General features: G+C 34.5%; 1 protein-coding gene across 1 annotated transcript; it reads left to right on the top strand.

Moving 5' to 3' along the window:
• Nucleotides 1–5919: 5919 nt before the first annotated feature.
• On the top strand, nt 5920–10290 carry LOC127125694 (enolase). The gene is made up of 17 exons (XM_051054497.1): nt 5920–6108; nt 6261–6324; nt 6637–6701; nt 6882–6929; nt 7068–7154; nt 7243–7323; nt 7530–7631; nt 7724–7804; nt 8091–8165; nt 8262–8324; nt 8423–8500; nt 9069–9263; nt 9352–9402; nt 9501–9589; nt 9689–9740; nt 9837–9893; nt 9975–10290. Exons 1-17 carry the CDS (start codon nt 6043–6045, stop codon nt 10053–10055), a joined length of 1335 nt encoding a protein of 444 aa, XP_050910454.1. The 5' UTR covers nt 5920–6042; the 3' UTR covers nt 10056–10290.
• Nucleotides 10291–22108: the final 11818 nt, after the last annotated feature.

Raw genomic sequence — 22108 nt, 5'->3', positions numbered from 1 at the left:
ACTTGCTGAAAATATGCCTAGGAATTGAATTATGTTTTCGTGATAACGGGTTAACCAAAATGTGTTAACGGGTTACTTGCTGAAAATCTGCCTAGGAATTGAATTATGTTTTCGTGTTAACGGGTTAACCAAAATGTGTTAACGGGTTACTTGTTGAAAATCTGCCTAGGAATTGAATTATGTTTTCGTGTTAACGGGTTAGCCAAAATGTGTTAACGGGTTACTTGCTGAAAATCTGCCTAGGAATTGAATTATGTTTTCGTGTTAACGGGTTAACCAAAATGGGTTAACGGGTTACTTGCTGAAAATCTGCCTAGGAATTGAATTATGTTTTCGTGTTAACGGGTTAACCAAAATGTGTTAACCGGTTACATGCTGAAAAAATCTGCCCAGGAATTGAATTTTGTTTCGGGTTAACGGGTTACCCTAAAAGCGTTAACCGGTTACCACTGTTGCAAAAGGGAAAAATTGAGGATTTTAAATGCTGTAACCATTTTGAAATAAAATCTAAGTGTGCGTGTTTGATGATGAGCCTATATATGTGAATAGTATATTTGTTATGAATGTGTATACGTACCATTGGTGGATAATTCATAGAGTTGAATTATGGTTATATGTGGAATGTTAAGATGGTAGAGATGATCTTAATTGCATATATTGTTGGTATTTGTACATTCATTCATGGCATAGCCGACTTTATGGTGGAAGCGGTGAAACTGTGGGTTCACATGGTAATAGACGTTGATCCTTGAATGGAAATAGGCGTAGCAGACGTTGATCCTTTAATAGAAATAGGCGTAGCAAACGTTGATCCTTAAATGGAAATAGGCGTAGCAGACGTTGATCCTTAAATGGGAAATAGATGTAGTGGCTTTGATCTTGTCCGGATCTGAAGCGTGGCTTGGATTCTAGATATTGAATCGGAAAGCGGTGAAACGTTGGGTTCACATTGCGGTACCACATGCATAGAGTCACATGTCTTGCATTGAGTCACATTAGAGTTATGTGATAATTGAATATATGCATTGGTGTGATTGTTATGTGTGCATGAGATATGGTAATTGAATTTGGTGATGTTTGGATACATAACTTGGTAAAATATGTGATTATGTGATAATTATGGTTATGTCTATATTTGGGAATATAGCATTGGATTTTAATATTATACTCCTTGAGTTTTGATGTGTGCTTGAAACATGTGAAATAAATATTGGTTAGTATTATTTACATGGTTATACAAGGTGTGATGAATTCCTTTAATTGTTGATTTAATCATTGTTCTTTATTATACTTCTTCATAATGATTCGAATTCTCACCCTTCTGTTTGAATGTTGCCTTTACATGGGCATCATGCAGATATTCAAGAGTAGTATTGCTGAAGTAAGTGGAAGGTAGTTTACTCGAGATTTAGCCGGAGAGTTTCTGTGTTTTAGCTTAGAGACTAGGTAGTGAGTCAATGCTCTGGTCATGTAACACGGGGTAGATTAGTAGTATTGAACTCATATCTTTTTGGACATGTATTATGTTATTACTGGCGAATATGTTTAATTGCAATTTGCCGTTTGAGAGGCCATAGTGCCAAATATTCTGGATATGGTTTTATTTTATCTTGAGGAGATTATTGAGAGATGATCATGGTATGGGACATGAATCATTGTATGAAATACATGAATATTCACTATTTTCCGCTGTGAACGCATATACTTATATATTCATGATATTTGAAATGTGTTATTTTAAATGACCAGGTGTATTGTATATTGATGATGAATGATGTTGGTTTTTGAAAGCTTTTAGTTTTTGAAAACGTCGATGTGACGCCCTTTTGTTTATATGCGTGCTTATTCACTCTGATTATATGTTAAGTATTTTGGGGTATAAAAGGGGTGTTAAGGAATTGCCACATGGTAAGAAAGAAATTAATGTGAAATGGGTGTACAAAGTGAAGTTGAATCCAAAAGGAAAAGTAACTGGACACAATGTAAAACTTGTAGCCAAAGGATTTCTTCAAAAAGAAGGAATCGACTTTGATGAAGTCTTTGTACCGGTTGCTAGAATTGAAATAATCAGGTTGATTATTGGCCTAACAAATATAAATAACTAACTAATGTGTCAGATGGGTGTGAAATGTGAATGGCCAATTAGATGAAGAAGTTAATGTAGCACAACCAATTGGTTTTGTGAAGCAATGCTAATAATGCAAGGTATACATGTTGCATAAAGCCCTTTATGGACTCAAACAAGCTTTAAGAGCTTGAAACAAAAAGATATATGGATTTATAAGGGACAATGAGTTTGTAAAGTATGCAACTGGGCCTGGTGTATATGTTAGAAGAAGCAAAAGTGAGTTGCTCATACTTTGTCTCTATGTAGATGACCTATTGATAATAGGAAGCTGCAAGAAGGATATTGAATACTTCAAATGTGATATGAGCAAGGAGTTTGAAATGTCTGACATGAGCAACATCTCATACTTCCTTGGTATTGAACTCTACAAGAGTAGTAGAGTTTTGATGTTGCACCAAATAAGATATGCAAGTGAGATATTCAAAAGATTTCAGATGGAAGATTGCAATGCAACTTCGACCCCAGTTGAACTAATACTATAATTGATGAAAGATTCAAATGAAGATGATGTTGATCCAACACAATACAAAAGATTCATTGGACCATTAAGATATGTGTGTCACACGAGACCTGATATAGCATAGAGTGTATGTATGGTGAGTAGGTTCATGCAAAAGCCAAAGGTATCTCATCTTACAGCCACCAAGACGATATCGGGGTACCTCAAAGAAACACTAGACCATGGCATTTAGTTTTCTATAGCAAATGAAAGAAATGAATGCAAACTTGTGGGATACACTGACTCAAATTGGCGTGGTGATGTTAAGGATGAAAAATACATAACTGCTTATGTGTTTATGCTAGGTGGTGCACCAGTTACTTAGAGCTCAAGGAAAGAAACAATTGTAGCCCTATCTTCGTGTGAAGCTGAGTACATAAATTACGATATCACTTTTTAAATAAAATAATGGCTTAAATGTACTTTTGGGTCCTCTAGTTTGGGCGTTTTAAGCAATGGGCCCCTATTACAAAATCAACGATTCTGGTCCCTTAATTTTGATGGTCTTTAGATATTTGTGGTCTCCCTCCACTTTTGCATACGTGACATTGATGATTGGGATAAAAAAATATTTTTTAATGATATCTCATTGATGACTATGATAATTTCTTAATTAATATTTTTATTAGAATAAATTAGTAATTAATTATTTTAATTAATATTTTTAAAATTCAATTATTTAAAAATTTGAAAATAATTACTGGGCCTAAGCCCAATTCATAACAACATTCATTTCAAACATGAGTCCAAGAAGACATTGGGTATTATATTGTTGACCTTTATAAATACTAAAATTATTTATGAGAAAAACAATGTGGGACTCTATTTCACCCTCTTCCTTGTTTCATCTAGAACAACCATTCTTTGGCATCACAAAATCTATTCTAGATGCTTTGACCTTTGAATCTGAGGTAAGGAAAATGATTATAATTTTCATTCAAACCAACCTTTATAGTTATCAAGTTCAATTATTCAGCAAGTCTTGAAATTGTATTAACATGCTAAGGTCTTATTTTCCTCTATGCGTTAGGTGGATCGAGTTTATCTTGATTCCTGCAACATGGTAGTTGTTCTAGATCATGAAAAGAAGCGAACATTCGTGATACAAAAGGAGGGTCTTTCAGATGTTGGTAAGTGTCCATTGTTGGCAACAACTAACAAAACTTTTAGCTTAAAATTTAAGTAATATGGCATTATACCAACAACATAACTAAAACTAACCATTTATGTCGATTTTGATAATGCATAATTGTTTGGACCTTGGGAGAAAAAATCTAAGTCAATAGTGAATTTCAGAGACGAAAAGTACACGCAAATGCTCTGCGTGGATGACACAACAGTTGAAAGTATGATAACCTTAATTCGGAAGAAGAATGGACCGGCCGCTTGGAGCTCTCGGTTGTACCTTCTACATGGCTTGATTTCCTTGTGTAGTTTGAAAGAAAATACTAACAAAAGTAAACCAACAAGCATTGGTTATTGTTTTAGCAAAACTTGTGCACCCTAAAAATCATGAGCAATATCAATAAGAACAATTGCATGTATCTTTGTTCAAGAACAACCACTTTTCCAGTATATACATATAAATGATGTGCATGAGGTTGACACAATTAGCTTAAGAAATATTATGAATATGGAGATATTTTTTCTTCTTCTCTATGTATGCTTTGCAATTTAACTCATGCACATATGAAATTATTGTCGTTAACTTCAAAAAAAGGAAAGAAAAAAGACACTCTTTTAATCAATCATATCAGAACAAGATGATGCTTTGACCTTTGAATATGAGGTAAGGAAATTGACTATAATTTGATTTCCCATTACAAAGAAGAAGGTGAAATGAAAATGGGACACAAAGAAGATCTTTCACTTGTTAGATGTGATGATTGTTCTAGATGAAGCCAAGGAAGAGGGCGAAATAGAGTCCTACATTGTTTTTCTCATAAATAATTTTAGTGTTTGTAAAAGTCAACAATACAATACCCAATATCTTCTTGGACTCATGTTTGAAATGAATGTTGTTATGAATTGGGCTTAAGTCCAATAATTATTTTCAAAATTTTAAATAATTAATTATAAAAATATTAATTAAAATAATTAATAATTATTTTTTTATTAAAATTATTAATTAATAAATTATCTTAGTCATCAATGACCTATAATTAAAAAGTATTTTTTTATCCCAATCATTAATGTCACGATTGCAAGGGAGACCACAAATATCCAAAGACCATCAAAATTAAGGGATCAAAATCACTAATTTTATAATAAATGACCACTTATTTAAAACACCAAAATTAAGAGAACCAAAAATGTATTTAAACCTAAAATAATTTTATAATATTAAAATTCACAAATACATAAATAATTATTTTTTTTCAAATACTTTTTTTTTATTGTTGGTTATGTTATCTCAGTGATTATCAAACCAATTATGATGATATAAAGTTTAGTTAAAAAAATAAACAAAAATAAATAAAATTTATTTAATTTAAAATAAAAAATTAAAATAATTTTAAATAATATGTAAAAATTATTAACTATTTGAATACATTATAAAAAAATTTAGATACAATATTTTAGGTGTGATTTTAATATTTTTCAATAAAATAAAAATATAACAGATGTACTTATATATTATTTAGAGAATAAAAAAATTATATAATAAAAAATAGATTTAATTGAAATACACGTGTAAAAAAATTTTACACTGTCAGTTAATCTTAGACGTTGGATATTAAAATAAATATAATTTTTATTTTAAAATATTATAAAGTAATTCAAACGGGAATAATGATGAATAGACACTATAAATGTTTTTAGCTGAGAGTGCATAACTGCATAGTAAATAATCCCATACAAAATTATAGACTAATTAAAATCAGGTCTTATTATCTCTTTTACCTAAGTTATAGCCGTTATTTAATTTGGTTTGGGGCCACATGTGAGCACGTTAACACTACCAAACCAGCATGTTTGAACTTTCAACTTTTCAACAAACCATATGCTTTGTAAATGCGAATATGCGACGATGCCGCATCTACCTACCAAACCACTCAACACAAACCACAGGCGTTTTCACGTGTTTTTAAAAAAAAAAACTCAAAAAGACTCACGATTATCAAAAACAAAGCAAAATTAAAAAAGTTAAGAATTTAATTCTAAATAATTAGATTTAGTTACTTTATTTTGATTTTACCTACAAATATTAAAGTTAGCTATTACCAAAAATAAAAAAAAATAAAAAAAAAGGGATTAAAGTTGTCTAAACCTAAACAAGAGGAGAGTTAATCGGGACTATAAATAAGCCCGAAACTGGTGTCTGAGTTTCTCACACAACACGTTAATTTTATCTTCACTCTTCTTCAGATCTCAAATTTCATTTCTCGCTCACATCGATTTCTCCTCCTCCTCCATGGCCGCTATTACTTCCATCAAGGCTCGTCAGATCTTCGACAGCCGTGGCAATCCAACCGTCGAGGTTCATCTTCTCTTCCACTTCGATACTTTCTATGCTTCGATTAATCTCCGATCTATCAATTGGTTTCGCGATTTCTATTTTTGTTTATTTTCCGGTGGTTTTAGGTTTTCGTTTTCATTTCTGTAAATTGAATTTGAATCTGATTGTTATAGGTTGATATAACTGTCTCCGATGGCACTTTCGCTAGAGCCGCTGTTCCTAGCGGTGCATCCACTGGTATGTTACACTCTTTTCTCTCGATTCTCGTTTTTATCACCATATTTGTTATTCTCTGTGTCAGAATTGAGAAGGTGCTGTTATCATGTTTGAAAATAAAATAACTATTTTCGATTGATTTTTTTTATCTGTGATGTTTAATATTTTGATATCTTGCTTGTTTGGGAATGTTTTATTAAATGTATTTTGAAATTTTCAATAATATTTTTGGTAGCTTTCTTGATGTGATATCTCCGGTGCTGATGATAAATTGTTTACTTGAATTAGATATGTGAAACTCTGTTTAACTTTATCTTTGAAACGAATTGATAGGTATTTACGAGGCTCTTGAGTTGAGAGATGGAGGATCTGACTATCTTGGAAAAGGTGTATCAAAGGTATAAGACTCGTGTCTCATTCATTATACTTCATACTTGTGAAATACTAACAAAATAAGCCTCACTTATTTTTAATTAATTGAGTATTTTTGTTTCAAAATCATTACTAGTGTTTTAGGAATTTATTTGAGCTTTTGGTAAAAAAAATCCTCACCTGATCTCCTTTTGTGGCACCTGCAGGCTGTTGACAATGTGAACACCATCATTGCCCCAGCATTGATCGGCAAGGTTTGTTTAAATTTATTTAACAACAGTGTTTTCCCCAGTAGTTAATTATGACCATGATTGTATAGTTTAGGGAATTTAAAATCTTAGATTTAAAGATCAATTCCGGTACTAATTTTTTTTTTTTTTTGCAATGAGCAGGACCCAACTAAGCAGACTGAGATTGACAACTTCATGGTTCAGCAGCTCGATGGAACTGTTAATGAGTGGGGTTGGTGTAAACAGAAGGTGCTTAGCATACTCTGCTTGTAAATCTTTTCTTTTAAGTTTTAACTGATTTTTATTTTATAATTCTAATGTTTTTTTTTTGTTTTAGCTTGGGGCAAATGCCATATTGGCAGTGTCTCTTGCAGTCTGCAAAGCTGGTGCTGGAGTCCTAAAAACCCCTCTTTACAAGGTAATTTATCCATGAACTGTGGTACTAAATTATATTTAGCTTCCTCTGTTAATTAGATGATGGAACCATGGTATTCTAATTAAGGTGTTCATTATTGAAAATATTTACTATTTTACGTCAAACTTGTATTCATTTTTTTTGTTGATATTTGGCATTTAAAAACATATTTATTTACTATTATTGTATCTGACTTTCTTTTGGTGCAGCATATTGCAAACATTGCAGGCAACAAGAATTTGGTTTTGCCTGTTCCAGCTTTCAATGTCATTAATGGTGGATCACATGCAGGAAACAAGCTTGCCATGCAGGTATGATTTCAAAGACCTCTTGTGTTCTTGTTTGCATTAATTTAAGAGATAGAAAACACACATTGAATAATTGATATATAATGCATATGCAGGAGTTTATGGTTCTTCCTGTGGGAGCCTCCTCTTTCAAGGAAGCCATGAAGATGGGTGTGGAAGTCTATCACCATTTGAAGGTCCGTTTGCATCTTACATGCAGTTACCTTATAAAATTATATCATCTAAAACTTTTCGAACCTTTATAGTACCAAATGAAGCTTTTCATTATTCTGTTGCTAAGCTTTGTTTTTTACCAGTAATTAAGTGGGCGCTTTTACCGGAAACATAACATATGAAAGTTTCCTGTATCATGGCCTGCCAGCCCTGGTGTCTATTTGCATATGGTTCGTGAAATTGATTGTAGAGCTATACCAGTGTATTTTTAGTAGTTGTTAAAGTTAGGTTATGCTGATGTCATTTCAGGCTGTGATTAAGAAGAAATATGGTCAAGATGCAATCAATGTTGGTGACGAAGGTGGTTTTGCCCCTAACATTCAGGTTAATGATGGTTTTTAACTTATTTCCTTATATGCATTGTATGTGGGTACCGCCTCAATTTTTTGATCTGTGGCTGATGTGCTCTTTGGCTTTCAGGAGAACAAAGAAGGTTTGGAGTTGCTAAAATCTGCCATTGACAAAGCCGGATACACTGGCAAAGTTAGAATTCTACCCTCTTACCAAAATTTTATTTTGGTGCTTTGGCTTCTCAAATGTCTTCATTTAAGGAAGTTTGACATTTTGTTAAATGTTCTTAGGTTGTCATTGGAATGGATGTTGCAGCTTCCGAGTTCTACAAGGAAGACAAGTCATATGATTTGAACTTCAAGGAAGATGTGAGCTCCCTTTCTTTTTATTGTAATACTCCTAAGTTCTACATGTTAGTCTAGTTGTCAAGTGATGGGAACCTGATATCTAATTACAAAATTTGATTCACATCATAGTGACTCGCAGTAAAGAAGCATGGTATTAAAAAGACACTCAGAAATAGCAAAAAAATGTATATGCTCAAAGGTCTCGAAAACCTTCACACAATTTTCTACCAAATTACTTATTCTAACTTACCCCATCAGACTTCCCTTTCTCATTCTAGAGGCTGATCATTATCTTGATTATTCTCCATTTTGTCCTCTCCCTAAACCACACTTGCTGATCCTATTCCTCCCCTCCTGTTTTATGTAGTATATACACCTTAGTACCAGGGGTTCTATCAGAATCCTCGTTAAGAATTGAATGTCTTATTAATTTTGCTGTCTTGGTAGCCATTTCACGTACTTGTTCAACTTGACAGATGCATCATTTTTATTAAAGTAATTATGAACATACAGTATAAGCTGGTAACATTTATGATGATGTCTATTTAGATTATTTATCTCTTTGGCATTTTGCTGTTTGATAATCCAGAACAACGACGGCTCACAGAAGATCTCAGGAGAGGCTTTGAAAGATCTCTACAAGTCATTTGTGTCAGAGTACCCAATTGTTTCAATTGAGGATCCTTTTGACCAGGATGACTGGGAGCACTATGCCAAGATGACTGGTGAGATTGGAACCAATGTGCAAATTGTTGGTGATGATCTCTTGGTTACCAACCCCAAGGTCTGCATATTATACAAAACTTTTATATTTTGGTTGGGATTCTAGAAAGATTGTCCTTTTGACTTGCTTTTTTCCATTGTGTCCACAGAGGGTTCAGAAGGCAATTGACTCAAAAGCATGCAATGCTCTTCTTCTCAAGGTACTCATTCTACTAGTGAATTTTTTCTACAGAAGTTATTGGGCCTAGGTAGATAAATATATTAAAACACTATTGCTTGACATACATGAAACAAACAGGTGAACCAAATTGGATCAGTGACTGAAAGTATTGAAGCCGTGAGGATGTCCAAAAAGGCTGGATGGGGTGTCATGACCAGCCACCGAAGGTTTGAACCTTGCCTATATGATATATAACAACTGTTAAGATTTTTTTCGTAAGGCAATCACTTACAATAGTACTGACAATTCTTATATTTTGGTTGCAGTGGAGAGACTGAGGATACCTTCATTGCTGATCTTGCTGTTGGTTTGTCAACGGTATTGCCTTACCTCAGCTCAACCATCTATCACCACACCATAGTTACCATGTGCAATATAATAACTTTCCCATTTTGTTAATTGTTTCTTGAACAGGGTCAAATTAAGACCGGAGCTCCATGCAGGTCAGAGCGTCTAGCTAAGTATAACCAGGTTAGTGTTTGTTCATTACATAGGTTCAGTTTTCACTGTTAAGCTTAAGCATGTTTTAAATGTTTGTAACTGATTTCACAGCTCTTGAGAATTGAGGAGGAGCTCGGTGCTGAAGCAGTGTATGCTGGAGTTAACTTCCGTACTCCTGTTGAGCCCTACTAAAAAGGTTTTGAAAGGGGAAAAACCAGATATCCAACCTGAGTTTTGAGCAATGAGATTTGGCTGCAGCGGGTTTTAGTTGTGATGAATAAACTATAGTTAGATTGCTAGTCAGTCTTCTTTTGAAAGACTTGATGCCAATAAATTTTGACCTCTAATTTACGGGGCTGAGAAATTCTGCCCTGGATTTTCAAAGTTGTTCAATTTATAATGATATTACGATGATGCTTGCAGCCTACTTTCAATTTCTTTCCATTAATCTGAGTAATTCTTATTATCAAGTATATTTTTTTAAAAATTTATCAATTTATTTTTCTATACTATTTTAAGTATAATTTTATACCAATTTATCAAATTCAATTTTGTATATGCTCAATTTTGTATATGCTCGAGCTTTCCAAATTCAACAGAAAATATTTAACTGAAATCATTCTTTTATAGTTAATTGTTGTATACAATTCTCATTCTGACTGAAGTTACACTTATACACTAATACACATACACAAATTACTGGCTTTTTTTTGTAAAAATCAAAATATAATTATCCAAAATTAAAGAATAAAGAAATATTATATTTATATCCATTCAAAATATTATATATTGATAAAGTGTGATGCGGTGGAATTTGTGTTTCGTATAAAAATATTTTACTGTGCATATTCTTTTTTCAAAATGAATTATCTTATATCACCATTTTCAAAAAATTTGAAATCTTAAAAAAAAAAAACACCACCTGTAACGCGTACAATTTAAGTATACTAAAGTACTTATGCACACATATTATCTTATTGGATGTGTTTATAACTATTTAAAAAGAGATTTTTTTTGACATCTATTAAAATTAAAGAGATTTTTTTTGACATCTATTAAAATTACTTTGATCAAATGATGGTCAAGATCAAGTATCGTTCATTTCTACGTTTAATAAATTTGAATTAAAGATGAATGAAGATTTAAGAGTTATGTGAAGTACATTTTATTATTACACAAGAATGGTTCAATTGAGATGAATGTGAAGCTTGTAAGATCTATTGACGATATTCTGAAGATGATGAAATATCCCGAATCATCTATCCATGATTAAGTTATGTTCATGTTACATAATATTATGTTAAGTTATGTTCATCCTGAAGTAATATATTAATTTTCATATATTGATATGTCAAGTTAAAAGTCTCAACAAAATAAAATAACTCAATAAAACTCAAAATAGTCAAAACAACTCAAAATATGTCAAAAATAACAAATAATAAACAAACATAAAAAAATCTAAACGAGTCCACCACGAACAATGTGTATTGTGTGGTATCTGCAATGACTTGACACACACAGACCTCACCATATGTGTTTATCAAACACATCATGTTATTAGAAAAAGTGTTATCATTTGCATATGTTGCTGGCCAGTCACACCATGTTGAGGAGGTGAAGGCGGTGGTGTGTCATATGAATGTCCTTTATCATCTGAAGGTCCAGTAACATTTGCAAGCTTGATATGTGGGATGATGTGAGGGTGTGACGCATTTATTGCATTTTCTCTAATAGCATGAGCATTGCTCACAACGTTAGCCTAAACTAATCTATCAATTAACCCAAATGGTACAACATAAATTGATATAGGAATGCCTTGAACATATCCAAACTGACGCAAAAACCTCTCAGGTGAATAGGCAGTAATAACATTCTCTGATTGTAGATAATAAAAAATGATAGTTTCATTGAACTTCTGATGCACTATATGGTCAGTGTACAGTGTCTAGATGACATCATCAGTGTTAAAGCATTGATCCTTTTGTCTGTACTCCAGAAGATCACCTTTATGAAGATGCCTTGAGCTCCATCTGATGGTCTGTTGGAAGCCATATGTGATAAAACCACAATCACGCCTTTACAAATGGATGAGAAATGCTCGTATATCCAACACTGGCATAAAATGTATAAGTATACAATAAATTAGATATACTAAATATCTTTAATAAATACTCACAAAATAAATAAAACATCAAAAATATTTATACCTGAAATAGACTCATGTAACTTGCAAGTTGTCTCATCTCAAAGGTAGTTGCCTCTCCAATGACATTATATAGTATCGTCTTAGCAACACAACTGCATGTCCAATAGAGAGACTCAAAGTTAGCAAAAAGAGATATGCATTTGGCATCGTTGTATACATTATACTTATCTGCTAAAATAGTACATCCATCAAGATGCAAGTTGTTGTAAAATCGATGTCCAAAAAATAAAGTATGATAAGTTTTTTTATTAATAGAAAACCACAAAGGAAAATAAAAAGAGAGAAGAGAAAGAATAACCAAAGTGGTTAAAAATGGATTCTTGATTCAATTACACATTAAGGTACAATGTTTACAATTGAATCTCAACCACACCACTTTCTCTCTGATTAGGTTTATCAAGGATTGACGGAGAAGTGAGAACTAGTATGTTATTTATAAGAAAATTAAACCCTAGCTTTCAACCAACATACTAAACAATTGACCCAACAGACTGACCCAATTCAACATGCTAACTTAAACAATAAGCTAACATATTTTCTGCATGCAAGAACGGACCTCGACTACGACATGAGCATCTTCGACTACTTGTCGAACCATGAAGCTAACCTTGTCGAGACTATAGTTCAATCCAAATACCAAAAATATTCACCTTGAAACAAACTCTAATCTAACAAGGGAACAAAGTAGCTTTATCAACCGCATATAGTGGAAGAACTTGCTACTCAGCAATGTCTAGTGATCATATCAATAGCGTTGTCATCAGTCGACACCTTTAGCACTTGGAATTCTCCATGCTCAATTATGTCTTTGACAAAATGCAGCCTCATATCGATGTGGTTGGTTCGCTCATGATAGGTTGAATTCTTCGGCAGATGTATGCCACTTTGACTATCACATTTAACAGTGATAAATTGACCTTGAAGTTTCAACTTCTTAGCAAAACCTTCAAGCCACAATGCTTCTTTCAAAACTTCAGTGAGGGCAATATGCTCCACTTCAGTGGTTGATAAGGCAACAACCTTCTGAAGTGTTGCTTTCCAACTGATTGTTGTGCTAAACATAGTGAATACATATTCAGAAATAGATTTTCTAGAATCCATACAACCTGCATAATCATAGTCGACAACTCCTTCAATTTCGACTTTGTTATCATCACCACATACTCCACCATAAACTAGAAATTTGCTTATAGACCCATTTATGTACCTTAAAATCCACTTCAATGCTTGCCAATGTGCCTTTCCAGGATTAGCCATGTACCTGCTCACAAGGCTCACTGTATATGCTATGTCTGGCCTCGTATAAACCATAACTTATATCAAACAACCTACTATACTAACATATAAAATGAAATTCATATATGAGTTTTCGAATTTAGTACCAGGACTTTAATTTGTAATTAGCTTGAACTGAGGATTGGTCGGTGTTACCACAGTCTTTGAATTCAACATACTAAACTTTTTGAGAATCTTCAGTAGGTATGTATTTTGAGATAAACATAATCTCGACTACTTTCTATCTCTCTGATGTCAATCCCAAGAATCCTGGAGAAAGCTCCCAGATACTTCATGTAGAACTCCTTATCGAGTCCAACCTTCACTTTCATAACATCCTCAACATTATTTCTTGTTATGAGGATGTCATCCACATAAAGCAACAAAGTAACAAGTGAATTTCCAGGTCAAAATTTGAAGTAAACATAGTGGTAGAATTGGCTTATAGTGAAACATATGTGTGCCATGAATTGTCGAATCTCTTATTCCATTGTCGAGGAGATTGTTTCATGCCATACAAAGACATATTCAACTTGCACACATAATCCTTCTTTCTTTTTTCTGTGTACCCTTCAGGTTGTCCCATCAGGATTATTTCATCTAGATCACCATATAGGAAGGTTGTCTTCACATCCATTTGTTCAAGTTTTATGTCTAAGTTTGCCACCATAGCAAGCAACACTCGAATGGATTTGTGCTTTACAAAAGGTGAGAGCATATCATTGAAGTCGACACCTTCTTTCTGAGTGAACCCCCTAGCAACCAATCCTGCCTTAAATTTCTTCGACATCACTCATTTATTCCTTCTTTAACCTTGAAAATTCACTTACAGTTGACTAAACTGGCTCCTGCATGTTTCTCGATCAGCTCCTAATGGTGATTATCATTAAGAGATTTCATCTCATCATCCATGGCTTTCATTCATCCAGTCCTGTTTCAACTCCTCACGACCTCCTTGTAATCACTAGGTTTTTCGTCAAGGACCTCACTTGCCGAGATTAAGGTGAATGTTATGAGATCTACATAACCAAGTCTTTGAGGTGGCTTGATGACTCTTCTCGACATGTCTCTTGATAATAGGTAGTCATTATCAGTCTCCTCTTCTTCATCAGCAACTTGTGATTATTTTTCGAATTCATCTAGGCCATGCAATTCAGCATCACTATGCTCCACCTCAATAAAAATCTCTTCTTGTTCTAGGTTTTATGTAGAGATCTTTGCATTTCGACCAACATCATCAGTTTTCTTGAACGCCTTCTCAACTTCACTGAAAACTACATATAAACTTATGGTACACCTCCGATGACATGGCTATAGGCACCATAACCTATAAGTTTTTACTCCTTCAGAGTATCCAAGGAACATATATTTCATAGCTTTGGGTTCGACCTTGTATTGCCTAATGTGAGCATAGGCTACACAACCAAATACTCTAAGTCTTTCGAGATTGGGTGGATATCTTAACCAGACTTATTCAGGTGTCTTCATCCATAAAGTAGTTGAAGGACACCTATTTTTCAGGTATTCTGCAGTCACAACAACTTCTACCCAAAACACCTTCTTTAATCCTGCACTAACCAACATGCACCTCACTCTTTTCAAAACGGTTCGATTAAGTGTTTCAGTCAAACCTTTTGTTAAGGAGTCCATGAAGTAGTTATATGCCTTGCAATACTAGACACATCACAATAGCTGTCGAAAGCCTCATTGCAAAATTCAAGACCACTGTCAGTCCTCAACCTCTTGACCTTCCTACCAATTTGGTTTTCTACCAAAGTCTTCCAACTTTTAAAATTTTCAAAAGTTTCATCCTTAGTCTTCTGGATGAATACCTATAACTTTCTAGATGAGTACCCATAAATTTCTAGAATAATCATCAACTATGGATAAGAAATACTTTGCACCTGAGTGTGAAGGTTTCCTTGCAGGCCTCCAAAGATCAACATGAATGTAATAAAGGGATCCATGTGTTCTTTGTTTACCTTTGTTAAACTTCACCCTATAAGATTTACCAGATACACAAGGTTCACTAAACTCCAGTTTTTCGACCTTGTCACCATATAGTAGATCTTGTTTCGACAATTCGACTAAGCCTTTTTCACTGACTTGTCCAAGTCTCTTGTGCCATAGCTCAGTCTTCAACATAAGTTTTGTGGATGCCACATATGTTGAACCACTTACAACCTCAACCTCAAGGGTATACAAACCTTATTTCTTTACGCCTCTCAAGACTTCCTTCGACCCCTTCATTACCCGTAGGATACTTCGCTCTTCTTTGAAAACATTTCCTTTCTTATCGAATCAACCAAGAGAAATCAAATTTCTCTTAAGTTCAAGGACATACCTGACATTAGTCAATAGCCTTATTGAGTCATCATGGAGCTTGAATCTCACATATCCAATAGTTGCAATTTTCCAAGTTTTGTTGTTTCCCAACAACACTAATCTATCATCTTGATCACATAATTCCTCAAACAAGTCTTTGTTTGGAGTCATGTCCCTAGTACACTCTGAATTCATAATTTTTGAAACCACCAGGACATCATATGATTCATAATCATCTTCCACAATGGTTGCATTACCATTATCCTTTCCACCGTGATTATTCAGTCGATTAAGGCACACATTTCTTGTATGACCCTCCTTGTTACAATGATAACACCTAATTGCACGAGCATTACCACCATAAGAATTATGTAGAACTTTACCCATCTTCCTCTCAAACCTATCATCTTTCTTTGAGAATTTTCTCTTAATGGAGAAACCTTCACCAACAAATGATGACTTGTGCTCCTTTTGTTTGTTCAAATCCTTAGAGTACAAGGTTGATTGAACTTCTTCAAAGGTCAACAAATCTCTTCCATGCAAGAAAGTTTATTTGAAATGAGCACGAGACTTAGGTAAAGCATACAACACCAACAACAATGCTTGATCTTCATCATCAATCTTGACCTCAATATTTTCAAGATCAAGAATCAACATTTTGAATCTATCCAGCTGCTCAACCAATACTTTGTCTTCACTCATCTTGAATGAATACAAAGCTTGCTTCAGGTGGAGGCGATTGACCAAAGATTTGGTCATATACAAACCCTCGAGTTTTCTCCACACACTCGTTGCAATTTTCTCCTTTGAAACCTTCCATAGAACCTTATCACCAAGGCTCAATATGATGGTGATGTGGGCTTTCTCAATCATCATCGTATTCTCCTTCTCTATTAGGGAAACATCCATCTTCTTTGATCCTTTCAATGCTTCTAACAAACCCTATTGAACCAGTAAGGCTTGCATCTTCAAGTGCCACAAACCAAAATCATTCACACCAGTGAATTTCTCAATCTCATACTTTGTTGACGACATCTTCTTCTCCATGCTCACCGCACCAATTTGTTGTGAAATTAATGCCCCAGAAAACATAGTATGGTCGGATTTTTGATTAATAAGAAAACCACAAAGGAAAATAAAAAGAGAGAAGAGAAGAGAAAGAACAATCAAAGTGGTTAAAAAATGGATTCTTGATTCAGTTACACATTAAGGTACAATGTTTACAATTGAATTTCAACACACCACTTTATCCCTCTGATTAGTATTATTAGGGATTAATAGAGAAGTGAGAACTAATATGTTCTTTATAAGAAAACTAAACCCTAACTTTCAACTAGTATACTAAACAATTGGCCCAACATAACGGCTCAATTCAACATGCTAACTTAAACAACAAGTTAACATATTTCTGCATGCAAGAACAAACTTCAACTACAACATGTGCATCTTAGACTACTTGTCGAACCATAGAGCTAACCTTATGGAGGCTAGATTTCGATCCAAATACCACATAACAAGTATACCCTAGCGACCGCCTCATACATAGAATGAACCACCAGTGACTAATAAGTATATTAGAGCTAAGAGGGACATAATTGCAAATCCTTGTTAACCTTTAACTCCTCCAATACCATACCCAATTTAACACTCAAATATGTCTCAACATCCATACATGTTATCTCATGGTTCAGCAACAGAATGGTGAAGAAGTTACCAACAAGAGGGAGATGGAAGAGCTTGGAGATATCATCCAGGGTTATCAACATATCACCAAAAGGAATATGTCTCCTTATGTCATCGCTCAACAAAACCAGATAGAAAGGGAGTGTCAAGCATGGTGAACAAACAATCCACCAGCGGAAGCCAGCCATCATCAATAATAATCGTCATAACCTCATCAGACATCTGCATTTTCGAGAATTTCTTCAACTTCAACTCATGAGTGAGGACATTCAATGGAGCGCGATCATGTAACAAATGAAGCATAAATCACAAGTTACTTTAAATTAACCACTAATAAATATAAATTACTTAAATTAAAGTATTTATACCTTCCCCTGCCATAAGTTAAATGCCACATGACCAGATTACCCATTGAGCAATGTAGGGTAAGAGGGACCTTCAAGGAACCCCTTTTATATATCAACATGAACAACACCTCTGCACCAGTCTGAATCAACACCTTCGTTTCTGCCTGAACAGACACCTTTATATCAGTCTGAATCGACACCTTTGTATGTGCCTAAACAAACACCCCTGTATCATTTTGAATCAGCATCATTGTATCATCCTGAACAAACTCCTCTTCCTCGACATCATCAATAATAACATCATTTGACTCAACATCATGTTTGTTGAACCAACCATTTATACATCCTATATGTTGGAGAGTATGTTATCCATGAGACTGCTTGATCCTCCTATAGTGAGAACCAATGAGAATTACTCTACCCGCACTAGTCAACAAATGACTGTCTCCATCATCTTCGTCGCCTCCACCAAAACTCTCTACAACAGGTCCCTCGGCCAATCTAGGTATGATTTTTCCATATCTTCCTCTTTTTCTCACTAAACACACATAAAAAGAGTAAAATGTTTTTAAAAAAAAACATTTTTTGGCTACCAGGTTTTTGAAAAATTCGATCACACTCGTACCTATACCAAAATTTTGAAAACCTTAGTAGCCATAAACATATCGAAAAGTTTGAAATATTCGACATACTATATAGTTTTATCAATAATTTGTAAATATATGGTATGTAGTAAGTATTTTTATCCTCTATTTTAAAAAATCCACTAAATACTCATAGTGTTTATACCATGTTATTAGAGAAATGTCGTAAAAATACATTATTTTTTTGAATTATATCATATATTCCTAATAAATTCAGTATAACTCTATAAATTTGATACCAACAAATTTTAAAAATCTGTAAAAATGTATACTTTAAATGAAATTTTTGGTATAATTGCAAACATTTCGATAAACATACATAAAGTTGAAGAGAAAACATTACTTGTAAAAATCCAATTTTTTTCAACAAATCTCCTAGAGAAAAGGTATTATGACCTTAATCGTAAAAAAATAATTTTTAAGATTTAAATGTATTTTAACTTTAGCGGCTAAACTTTTTTTAGTGGACTCTTACAAGAATGCTCAATGGAGCGAGCTCATTTTATGGGATTTCTTAATGCATCATATATGTTTCTTTGCCACCATGCAAAAATATATAATTGCCCTCAGTTTCCAAAGATGCATCTCCGGACGCACCCAAGGCTGAGTTACGTTAAAATATTCCTGAGATACATCTCCAGAATATTTTGGAGGTTAAATCGCGTCAGACCCTTCTCGTTCCTCATTTCTCATTTTGATTAAAACCAACTTCGAACACTCTTAACTTTTTTATCATCACCAACTCAAAAATCAATCAATAAAGCTCAAGGAAACTTCAATCAACATCAAAAACATCATTCAACCCTGAAGGAAAGTTGAAATTTGTAAGTTTTTTGAGTTTTTGATAAGTATTTGAGTTTGTGTTAATGAGTAGAAATTGATTACTAAGGTTAAAATTGAGTAGAAATTGCATGTATGATAATTTAGATATAGTGTATTACACGTTTGTTGGGTGAAATGGATGATCAAAGCTTTTTTTTTATTGCATGGTTACATTGGGGCCGTTGACGCAACTGTTGAGTTGTAGAGAATTCCATAAATGCATCTCCAGAATTTTTTAACGTTTTAGTTTCCCAGATTTTAGAGATGCATCTCTTGAACGTTCTCAGTATTTTTTTTTAATTTTAATTTTCTTTCTTGTGGTATTTTTTCCTGCACTAATTGTCTGATTTACTTTAACTTACAAGCATAATGGTTGATAAACACGATAGACTAAGGCACATGAGGGTTGCATAACACGCATTAGTGCAGTAGGAGAATAGTCAGCAGGTTTAAGAGGCTCCTGGTCCCTCTGGCCGTGGAGAGCCATATACTTATGGGACTCATGTTTCTCCTTATGCTACTTCATCATCTTCTTCTCGTATGAGACGGGATTCACCTATTGACTCATCACTCAATCCATCCTCCTGTAGGTTCTAGGTTTCCCCTATTCAGGCTCATGAGGTACCTAACTCTCCAGTGTTGCCTCATACTTTAGATGCTTCTAAGTCTATGCCACCTCCTACTACTGATGCTGCTGATACAATGCCACCTCCGAAGGGTGATGCTGTTGTGGATGCATAGCTAGAGGCATTTGGATGAGGCCCTATATATTTGTTATTATTGTCTCTGTACCCAGACCATATTGTCAGACATAACTGAGACGAAGATGAATCATTAATTGGATTCATTTTTTTATTTACGTTAATTTTAATTGACAAATGTTTGACATTGTTTTTTATTTTTTCAAGAGCGTGATCCACATAAGTTTATTAACCACGGGTGAAAGATTACGGGTTTGCCTCAGCCGAATGAGGATTGATTTCAGGTTTTTTTGTCCTTATCTGGCCTGAAGGACTTATGCATGATCGATTATACTATGGTCAACCACGAGATGCTTAATGCGTTCATGAAGAGATGGTACTCAGAGACCTCGTCATTTCGTCTCCCGCTTGGTGAGATGATTATCACACTCGATAATGTCTCGTGTTTGCCACATCTTCTAATCAAGGGGAGACTCATAGATTATGGGAGGATTACCAAAGATGAGACACTCGAGATGATGGTAGACCATCTGAAGGATGACCTGAGGGAGGCGAATAAGGAGTTGGATGGGACCAGTGGGGCTCATACTAGATTTGAATACCTGAAAAAGGTATATGTAAATGAGCTATAAATAGCACATCAGGCCATAGGTGATAATGAGCAGGCGAGGCTCCACAAAGCGCATGCTATGAGAGCATACATGTTATATTTGGTTGGAACTGCAGCTTTTATGGACAAAAGTGCCACTTATACAGATGTCCTCTACCTACGGTACTTTTAGGATTTCGAACGGATCCATGAGTACAACCGGGGGGCACTTGTTTGGTCTACATGTACTCGAAGTTACGAGAGGGCTATATATGGAAGACGAGGCAGGTAAAATACAATGTCCCACTACTGATGGTAATAATTATTGGTCTTTTAATGTTTCTTTGTCATTTTCATTTCATATTTGCAAAGCCATTACTGATAATTCGTGTGATCTAAACTTTTCATTTCAGGCTTGGATCCTCCAGCACTTCTCGTGCATCTCTGGTTGGGCGAGCGATGAGACTTTCATTGAGGATATGTCACGTGCTACTGCTTTTCCTATGTTCAAAGGGAGCTAGACGACTAATCCTTTTAAAGTGTATCTTGACCATTTGGTTGTTGAGTACATGCACTTCAACAACTATGTCGATCACCATCAGACACGACAGTTTGACGAGATAATGATATACTCTAGATGGTTAGCATATGAATCACGTCTCACTGGTCCTCATCTTCCTGAGCACTTCATGCGGAAGTTTGGCTACACTCAGAACATTCACAGACATCCTATTGCCTCTGCTCCTTCTGCTTTGAAAGTAGACAGATAAATGACATGTTTGATGATTATGAGAGTCATCTGGTACCAGAGGAGGCATGGAGTATCATAGTCGTGAATGACTGGAGCTACTTTGAAGGGTATATCAGATGGTTCTTCATGGTGTCACATTCATACTTGGTGCATGTTGCTTTAGGAGACCTACCTGGGCCAACTCATCAGAAGATACTAGAGGAGGAGTAAACACAATTAGATCATGCTAATGATGTCTTGCCTAGATGTTATCGCATTGTGGATTTTACGCAAACATGCATTGACAGAGGTATCTTCCCTGATGGGTCTGATGTGAGATAGGTCCTAGATGCCATCATGATAGAGGCGCATGAAGCATTGATATACCAGAGACAGCACCAGAGCACAAAGGGGATTGATGGTCAAGGAGACAAAGCTGGCAGAGGAGGCATATGCAATATAGTCAGACATACACAGTAGTGCATTAGTATATAATAGTAGTAGTATTATGGATTATATTTTCTTTTAGCATCATGCTACTTTATCGTTGTTCTCGACTTTTCTGACATTTATTGGTCTTTTATTTATATATGACATTTTTGGACCATCTGGACTTATGTACGTTATTTTTTGCATATCGCTTGTATGGTTTAAATCTTCATATGAGCAAAGATAAATAAAATGTAGCATGAACAATTATGTTCTGATAAGTTACAAAGATGTATTTCTGTAAATTAAAAAGAGATGCATCTCTCTAATATTTTAAATTGTAAAATGACTTATGAGTGTGATCCATGGTATACATTTTAAATTTTTACGGAGACGCATCTCTGAAATATTTTAACATTTCATCAAAATTTGGGGTGTCCGAAGATGCATCTCCGAAATCTTAGGGGCGATTATCTATTTTTGTATGATGTCTA

The sequence above is a fragment of the Lathyrus oleraceus genome, chromosome 3, assembly GCF_024323335.1.
Source record: "Lathyrus oleraceus cultivar Zhongwan6 chromosome 3, CAAS_Psat_ZW6_1.0, whole genome shotgun sequence".
Taxonomy (NCBI): domain Eukaryota; kingdom Viridiplantae; phylum Streptophyta; class Magnoliopsida; order Fabales; family Fabaceae; genus Lathyrus; species Lathyrus oleraceus.
This window is presented reverse-complemented; position numbering and strand designations above follow the sequence as displayed.

Bases quoted from the DNA above. Each gene is read 5' to 3' on its own strand.
- LOC127125694 (XM_051054497.1), top strand. From the start codon at position 6,043: ATGGCCGCTATTACTTCCATCAAGGCTCGTCAGATCTTCGACAGCCGT. The intron at 7,155-7,242 runs GTGCTTAGCATA...TTTTTGTTTTAG, and splicing joins GGGGTTGGTGTAAACAGAAG to CTTGGGGCAAATGCCATATT. The intron at 9,403-9,500 runs GTACTCATTCTA...TGAAACAAACAG, and splicing joins GCAATGCTCTTCTTCTCAAG to GTGAACCAAATTGGATCAGT.